At 50.0% G+C, this 9,367-nt stretch overlaps 1 protein-coding gene across 2 annotated transcripts in view; it reads left to right on the top strand.

Annotated features, from left to right (window-relative positions):
• The first annotated feature begins 271 nt into the window (after positions 1-271).
• Positions 272-9,367, top strand: part of LOC126578876 (furin-like protease 2) — a 95,612-nt gene continuing 86,516 nt past the window's right edge. For both annotated transcript variants that reach the window (XM_050241873.1, XM_050241864.1), the window contains exons 1-2: positions 272-292; positions 2,537-3,663. In XM_050241873.1, the coding sequence (XP_050097830.1) occupies positions 2,956-3,663 (708 nt within the window). In that variant the 5' untranslated portion in view covers positions 272-292; positions 2,537-2,955. The remainder of the gene's footprint in view (positions 293-2,536; positions 3,664-9,367) is intronic.

Genomic DNA, 9,367 nt, shown 5'->3' with positions numbered 1-9,367 from the left:
GACCGGGGGCCATCGTTCATTCTTCTTAATTGGATTATGGTTGTGAGCCGGTGTTTCCCGGGGTTACTGTCGGGGTGTGCCGGTCGGCCGGTTGGCTCCCACCCCCGGACTCTGTTTCCTCCCTTTTCCTTCATTCTTTCCTGTTTTCCTTGGCCCTGAATTCCTTCCTGCTTCTTCTTCTTCTTTTTCTTCTTCTTCTTCTGTTTTCCCAGAACATAGTCCTTGCGGCACTGATGCTTGCCACTGGCAGGTAGCGCAACATAGAACCGTCAGAAACACGAACACGGGGGTGGTAGGTGCTGCTGCTGCTGTGGGTGGTGTGCCCCCGGTACAATCATCCTGACAAATGTTGATTATGTTTTAAATATTAGGCCGTCACGGGCGCACTGTACTGCCTTCTGGAGTGGGAGCGGGAGCCGGCTTTTGGTCTCAGCACTGCCTCTTCTCCTTCATTTACGCGCGAAGTGTGATTCGTTGTGACGCGCACGACTCGTTGCGAGTTGCTTCAGCATCGGTAAAAGCAACAAACAACAACACGAAGGGCGCGTACCCAAGACAGACGAGTGCACAAAGTAATACCGACAACCGGCTCGGTGCTCGGCGCCTCGGCGGTGGACGGTAGACTGGCTGTTTGGTTGCTTTTGAAAGCCACAAAAAGCGTGTTATCCGCGTGAAATGAGTATCGTCGCTTCTCCGTCGCCTCCTTCATTTTCTACCGCTACTGTTGCTTTACAGTTGTTTTTCCCAGTATTCCACACCGCGGCCAACACGCAGGCCAAGTTAATTAACATTTAAATATTTATAATTAAAACTTCCACCGGCCGCACGCCGCGCGAACTCTCTCTCTCTACTGTTTTGCTTCGCTGCCAGTTGAGTTGGCATTTCGGGATCGGATTTCAGGATTCCCATTAGCATAATGGTTCCCCCGAACGATCCTATTTCCTATTGATACGCACACTCAATACATGGGCGGCACACTCATGCACATTCATTCCATTCGAGTCGATGATCAAATAACTTTTATAGAATTTCGAAAGAACATCTAAAATCGATTTTCATTTAAAGCGATATCTGTGTGTGCGTGTCCTGAACAACATAAACAGCGACCATCTAGACCACTGCACAAGGCCATTTGATGAGGCGGTGTCCTAGACCACCATGGCTAGCCTGAAGCGAAGGGTCCCGGTTTAAGGAAGTGCAAATGGCGTCCTACCGTAGCTGCGTACTAGCTGCGCGACCAAAAGAGACGAAGAATGCGCCATGCTCCCGCTTCTGTGCAAAGAATGTTGATTACATCTTATTCATTTGCAAGATAAGCTGCCCGAGGGGGGGGGGGGGGGTTGCTGAACAACACAACCGTAATGCAAACAAATAGAGCGAAAGTACATGAATACCTTTTGCCCTGGGCAGCCCGATACCCCGCCACCGATGATGCTAGCTACTGCCAAACGGTGTCCACAGCAGCACCTGGCCGAAGAAGGACCTTTCTCTCTCTCTCTCTCTCTCTCTCTCTCTCTCGATGGCATTCCACGTAATCACGGGACACCGGACCGCATCGTTTGCAATACGTTTCGTCTCCTATCTGTTGCCTGGCCGTGCGTTCGCGCTATCGTTTTGTTTGGCCTCTGACCTTTTTCGTTGCTCTGTTTTTCCCTTTTGGTTGGCGCTCGAACAAAAAAAAAACGCAAAACGAATGCCAAGAGCCAACCTGAGACAGGCTGGCGATGGGAGCGGAAGGTTGGTGGGTGGTGAAGGGCAAGGGAACGAGAGATAAAATGGAACAAACCCGACTGCGCTTCCATGAAGTAGCATTCATGGACCACCCACGGCGAGAGCGAGCGATCACAATGGTGAAGAGATCGGGGTGTGTCGTTTCGTTGCTAGATCTTCACCGGGGGCTGTAATATGCAGCGCGCGCTAGACCACCGTCGTAGCTCATCTTATGCGACGGTCGAGATAGGTAATAATGTTTTGTCAGGAGGCCACAGGGTGTTAGGTGCTTACTTTACCTACCTTTCGGTATGCTTCGGCTCCTAGTGAGGCGCGATTTACATTTTGATTAACCATTCGTTTCGCGGGGGGAAATATCGTCGAAACCACTCCCCCAGACCACAGACATTCAGTGGCCCCTGGTAGCAGTAGATGCTGTAGCGCGCAGAAGATTGTCTCAGATTTTCATATTCTCGTTAAGGGAGCGCAAGAAAAAGAAGCTATTTGCTAGCGCTACGTTGCGCTGTTGTGACCATCATAAAACATCAGAAGTAATATTGCACACCCCAGCCCAATTTCATGTTGCAAGCAAGGGATTAGCAATGTGCTATGGAAGCATTACGCAGTGAAATGAGATTGTATTGCAGGCGCCCGGTGGTTTATGTTTGTATTCGGTCGTTTCTTTTTATCGCACTTTTTACAAAACCCCCATCTAATTACCATTTTTCAATTTGCTGCCCTTTGGAGCAACCAGTAACATCCCAAACTCCCCAACAGGACGAGATTCTAATACTAATTCTATTACGTTTTGCTTCTCTACTTTTAGGTTCACTTGTTGTAGCAGCAGAAAATGTTATGCTTCTAGTAGTCAGTGCGCTCCTTAAAGAGTAAAAGAGCAAATAGTGCGCTTGCTCTCGATTAAAGCGCGTTAAACGGCGTCAGACGTCTAAACGTGTACTGGTGAAGTCATCTAGGCTCAAAACCACCGTCCCGTAACGGTGTCCCGTCAAACGAGCCGAGGCTGTTGGTTTGGTGCGCAGTTAACAGGTTCGCCCCCTGGTTCGCCTACCGAAAAACCTGCGTTTATGACCGCGTTAAGCACCGACGACGCCGATTTGCCGCACCAGTGTTGTTCGTCACCGCGCCGCCGAAGCTACAGTGGTCGAGGCGGAAGGCACACGTTGGCCGCCAGCTAGAGGCCATCAGGAGCAGCGCCAGGTTCTGGGCCGCGCGATCGCAACCGCGATGGCGATCGAGGGAGTCAGCAAGCGAACGGTGGTGCCAGTCCTGGCCACCCGGTCCTGGCCACTAAGTGCGCAACGTTTACCGTCAGATCAACCGCAGCCTCCGCCGCCAGCCGTCTGCCACAGTCACCGACAGCAGCGCCATCATCACGACAGCAGTGCCCATCAACATCATCATCACCAGCACCACCACCATCATCAGCATCATCAGCACCATCATGAGCAGCAGCTGCAGCACAGCGATTCACACCAATCACAGCATCATCAGCAGCATCGTCAACGACCATGCTCGTCGAAGCTCGTCGCTGCCAGCGCCAGGATATGGGGCGTTGCGCTGGTGGTGGTGATGTTGTCGTTGTCGGCTCTGCCAACCGGGACGGCGCATGACGGCGGTGCTGGTAGGGTTGGAGCGGGCGGTGGCGTCACGGTACCGAATGTGACCCGCGCTAATGGAGACAGTAATTATAGGCCAGCGAAGCGGCATAATTATAACGCTAGTGACGATGATCTAATTACGCATCCCGATGCGTTCCTGGCGTACGCAGCCGGCCCACTACCGCTGGTCGCGTTCGACGCAGCCAAACCGAAACCGGGCGCCCATGCCCGGCCGGCCGCCATCTACATGAACGAGTTCGCGGTCTACATTCCGGGTGGTAACGCCATCGCCGATACCGTCGCGCACAAGTACGGTTTCTCCAATATGGGACAGGTGAGTGAGAGCATCCTGGGGAGGAGGTGTCAATAGAAAAGGGGTTGGAATAGGTACGCCCGGTAGATTGTTACACAATTTCAATTTTCAATTTCCACCACACATTACTCTCCCCCTCGGGGGATCCGCCAATACATGCTTAACCGGACAGAACTATGCAGGGGTCATAATGTAAAAGTGACAAAATTACTGGCGAATTACGCACATCATTAGGGGTGCAGTGGTGATGGTGCTCTGCTCGGCCCCGGACACCAATATAATCTGTGTGCGGCCACTACGCTCCGTCATAAACTGTGGTCGGATGCGGATACTACCCGGGGACCTCGGTTCGGTGCGGCTCGGACCGGCTCGGCTCCGCTTCGATTAGAACGATTGAGCAATAAATATTCAAAATGTAGTCAGTCCCACCAGCACCACCACCAACCTTGCGCCTATAAATCGTTTAGACGATCGAGCGGCTAATCGCGTAATAGACTTTTGATTGAGGGCGTCCTTAAAAATAAATAAACAGCGTCCCGGGTGAGGCAGCAGGGTGATGGAAAAAAAACGAACCTTCGATTAGGACAGACAAAATGAACGGCAGACCTCCTCGAGAGCGATCGAGCACGTACATCACGACGGGCGGTGGGTCCCACAGTAACTGACCGAAACAAGCTGGCAAACAACACAAAAAACATGCCCCGTTCGTTGGTTAGTAACCGATGGATGAACGTCGGAGATGGTTTGCTGATAAATTGCAGGCAGATTTATCATTTATTCAAACGTGGTGGCCACCGCTTTCGGTCGCATACCGGTAAGGTCTTGAAGCCAGGGAGAGGTAGGGCGGAGAAAGCGATCCAAAAGGAGGATTCGTTTGAGTTGTGCGCTTCGTTGAGATTATGTGCTTTTGGCAATATTTTAGACTTCATTGCTTATCTCTATCTATTGGAAAGCCGATCCTGCGCAATTATTCCGCTGTTCCGATTGACGAGGGTTTGCCTTTATGTGATCTGCAATTATGCATTCTTCGCATTTTTCATCTTCGATAATTTGGTTTTTTAAAATATGAAACCTATGGATTGTGGAGTAGATTAAGAAGCTCGATGTGTGGATCCCTAGCCATGTGGATGAAACCGAACCATTTCGTCTACATTAAATCGTTCTATTAATTAATCATGGTACGCTCTTTTCATCTCCTAAAATTGAACTAAAACGAAAAAGAGCGGCAAAAGAAAAAAACGAATTTCCGATTCATTTCGAATATTGAGGCAACAAGTCCTCGGCTGTTCGATAATTATCACCATCGACAAGCGGCACTCCTTCAGCGAGTAGATAGCACCATCTTCTAACACACTCCGGCCGATCCAGTGAACTCTTTCTTGTTTTTATTTCTGCTCCTGGGTTCTCGCTTCTTTTCGTGGTCGATTTTTCCGCACTCTAGCGGAACGACAAACCACCCCGGCAAAGCCAGGCACACTGGTTGAGCCGCTTACCTCCTTCATTATGCAGATCTCGGCTTCTGTTTTCGATTACGGGTGATGGAAAGATTGTACCAATTTACCCGGGGGACTATCCCGCCCAGCCGTGGGAGCGGTTTTGTGAGAAAGGATGGAAGAAGGTAGTAATAATGCTGACGATGGTGTTGATGCAAAGTAAATTTGCATAATTTTTGAATTTCTAATCCGCTTTGATCAAAAACCGAGCAACGTCGCCGACGCCTTTAATTAGTGACAAATTACTATCAACTCCCCCCCCCCCACCTTGCGCTCCTACCCCTCTTGAAGACCCCAAAACCGCAAATCCACCATCGGGAAGGTTTCCTCCAAATCATTACTGATGGGGGCACAATTTGTGGCAGACCCCAAGGTCGGGAATTTGATGCCACGTTCGCAATCAATTTGAATGATAAGGATCACCATTTTCCCTAACAACCACCACGCGTCCGTGTGCTGGGCGCTGATAAAGAGGCGATAGAAAGAGATGGGAGCCGAAAAAAAATAGCAAAATTCGATCAAAGTAAAATCCTTATCACATTTTAGGCAACTCGAGCACACCGGCTCCATCTGGCGATGGAACTAATTTGCACTTGAAATCGATTGTCGGCTAATTACCAAACCATCGAAGCTGGAGTGCTCATCGATAGCTCAGCTGAGCTTGTGCTGAAAAGATGAAGCGGAGCGTAACTTCCGCTTGTTAAAGGATCTGCTAAGCGAAAGCAAATCATCTCAAGCCGGCCACGTGCTGCTGATGATGAGCTCGCTCTCACAAGAATCTGAACCGATTGAAGAACTGGAGCGGAAAATGCTTCCTGTTACGGGTTTTTGTGGGAGCTAACCTAGTTTGTTAGCTCGAATCCTTGTGAGAGTTCTGAATTGGAGCAAATTCGGAGAAGATCTTGAATACTGTGGTACGCTCATGGAGCCCTTTGCACGTAGTCCACGAAGGAACAGAATTTTTTCATATAAAACATTGAAACAGCTGTAAAGTTATTTGCACATTGGAGTTCCATTTTCATCTTAAACAGTGCCATATCGTCAAATTCACAGTTGATCGTCTAATATTAGCGCGGTTTTGCATTGTATTACAGGAAGTTACAATCAATTCTTAGGTGCCTACTCCATCAATTTCCAAACCTCATCCTCATCGAATTCTGTAAAGTATCCACTACACAGAACAACATCTGCTGGATACTGCTAGAAAGCCCCATTGAATCGATTTGTTACCAACCAAAGGTTTAAGCACCATCACTAAGTGTGGTAAACGGGCGTAACGGGGTCACCAGGCAGAATAACTATAGAGGAAGGGGAGGTTGCTATAAATTCTCCGTTTTTCCCGATTTCAACCGCCCTGACTGCTGACCCTGAAATCATCTCCTTGGCCTCCCTTTCATAGAGCGGGAGACCACCCCGTTTCAACTAACGACGCCATTACCGTTTAACCCTTATGAACCACTAAACTACATCCTGGTGGTGATGATGGTGGGGCTGATGGTGGTGGTGCTGGTTGTGTGGAGTCGTTCCGGGCATGCTCCTGTACCCTAGTTCAACGTGCTCGCTCTACTTCGAGGAAGTCAAAAAGTGTCAAAACCTTCCCGTTTCCGGTCTCACGATTGCCCGAATACCACACGTGCGGTGTGTACGATAGTAGCGGTAACGTGTAGCACCACAACCACCACCACCACCACCAGGGGCCACGAGCGTCGACAGGTATGCTTCGAGTGGCACGACCATATCTGAAGATCTCCGTACTCCGGTACCGTACGCCGCCGTTCGGCGAACGGGAATATGTTGACTCGTTACGTGACGTCGAAGGCACCATGGAAAACATGTAAATAAATTTATTCAAATTAGAGCCACTTTTCGGAGCGCAGACCGGCGGCGGCAGGCGGCCACCCCTTCCTACCTCAATGCCTGCCCTACCGCCAAAAAAAATGAACGGGAACGACGATGGATCCTTCGCGATGACAGAACGATGAGTTGAGGCCAATCGTTCCTTTGGTTTTCCCTCCTTTGGTTCTATCTCCGAACGGAAAGGATCCATTCACAAGATGGTGTTGCTCAGTGTGCTACGTGAACCGTGTGTGTGCATGTGTGCACAGCTGAAAACGGCACGAAATTCAACGGTGGTGGAACCGAAACCGACGAAGTTTGGCACACGGAACCTGTTCGTCAAAACTCCGGCGTTTTGGCAACTTTTTGTGTCCGTTTCGGGTTGTTTCTGTTTTTGCCTATTCCCAAGGATCTCATTTCTCGCCCGTTTTTTTGGGATCTGTGAACCTCTCGCTGGAAACTGGGGGCCGGTTTGGTGTCCCTCCTCCAATGTTCATTTCTAGATTGGCACCCTTCTTCGCCGTGTGTCGCCGGTAACAAGAAGAAGAAGAATAGGAAGACGGTAGTCGCCCGGTGCGAGGGGACACCGGATGGAAACCAAATTATAAGCCAATTTAAAATACATAAAGACGCGCATAAAGACATTTTTATATGCTGTTGCTGTGCGTTCTTTTGGGGTCCCAAACGGTTCTCGAGAGCCCATCATAATCATCCTCATCGTGATCATTCGTGTGTGCTTTGGTGTGTTGTGACTGCAATGGTGCGCCCGTTTGGGTTGGGTTCGGATGTCTGCGTGTGACAACCGATAAAGGGGTGTTTAGCGTTAATGTCTTGCACGAATGGGGCCGCACTTTCTCTCGTGGTCCTTAGGTGTCGTTTAAGGTTGTTAAAGGTTGCAGCATAAAATCTTGCAAAATGCACCACTATTTAGGGCTTTATGCTCGCGGTTTCCTGTGGAGTAACCAACATTCAGTGTTTTAAAGCAATCAAATCTTTTTCTGTAATGTAACAGAGATGGAAGTATTTATCCTTGGTTGCTGCTCTTGGCGTTAGCTAAGGAACCTACAAACCAGCCCACACCGAGTCTAGCGGCTTTAACGTGACAGAAAGCACCGGTAATCCATGGCATAACGCGTCGCAATCTAACCCAACTTCGACTAGACTGCATCCGGACTGTGCGGTGTGAGCATCATCGTGTTTCACAACTTCCTCCAGGACCTCCAAACGAGTGACGTAACTGCAATAATTGATGCCCCAGTAGCTGCTGCTGCTGCTGCTGCTGCTGGTTGTTCCTCGCTTTCAGCTTTCAGAAATCTGTGCGCAGTGCAAGATGAAGGTTTTAACTTCGTGTGGGACGTGTTTTCGGGTTATCTAAAATTCATCTCCTCAAGCAACTCACACCAACACCGATGCCTCCGCAACACCCGCAAGAACGTAAGGAGAGTAAAGGAGTCTGGTGAAGATGCAGTTCGTAACGGAAACTTCTGGCCGCACGGTACTGCTGTCCCCGCGGGGGAGAGGCTTAAGGTTTTCGGAAGATGATTATGGTGTACCGAGTACACACCGAGTGTGCACCACTAACAGACACACACTCACACCCATATGCATGCTTTCGGCATTAATAAGTTACCAGTAAAAACTTGTACTTTACCGGGCAAACCAGGACTCCCTGGCGTAGACTCCGGATTGCATGACCGGCAGTAGCGCCATTTCCCGGTGCCGCCGCCAAGGAAGATGATTTATGTTGCACAGCGAGAGATCGAAAATGGGAAACCAGCACGCAAAGAGACAGAGAGAGAGTGGGTAAAGTCTTCTGGAATGCTGGCGGCGGAAAGTGCATCCCGATCCAGCCGGTTCTCGGCACCTTAACACAGCAGTAGTCCTGGGGAAAGGGAGACCTGGGCACCCTCACAAGTGCATATTGTCGCCCTTGAATCGATAATACCTTCAACCGGCAACGGAACGGCCGCTCGGAATATTAAGGGGCTTCGGTATTCGGTCCATATGCTCCATCCATTACGGAAAACTTGTTCACTTCAACGACTATGCCCTAGCAGCCTGACTTCCAGGATTATCCTGGACAAATTAATGGACGCTCTGGTCCTGCTAAAAGCCACTCCTACGCTCGTCTCCAGCGCGGAAACTCGTCGGCGAAATTTTGGTTACGCAACTTACAGGACGCAACGACCGAGCGACGGCGGGCTTAGGTAACTTGGTCGCAATGTGATAATGGACACCGCTTCATCGGACGTCACGGATGTCACGGAACAGGCCTCCCCCCCACCCCGGCGGGTGACACTGTTTTCCGAGGCCCAGAAACCGCCCCAAAAAGACCGAAAATCGGTCGTCGGTGTGAGGACACACCCACAGACGGACAGTGCGCCCCAGTAATGGCG

Source organism: Anopheles aquasalis, chromosome 2 (genome assembly GCF_943734665.1).
Source record: "Anopheles aquasalis chromosome 2, idAnoAquaMG_Q_19, whole genome shotgun sequence".
Classification (NCBI taxonomy): domain Eukaryota; kingdom Metazoa; phylum Arthropoda; class Insecta; order Diptera; family Culicidae; genus Anopheles; species Anopheles aquasalis.
The sequence above is the reverse complement of the archived record's forward strand: the minus strand, read 5'-3'. Positions and strand labels throughout refer to the sequence as shown.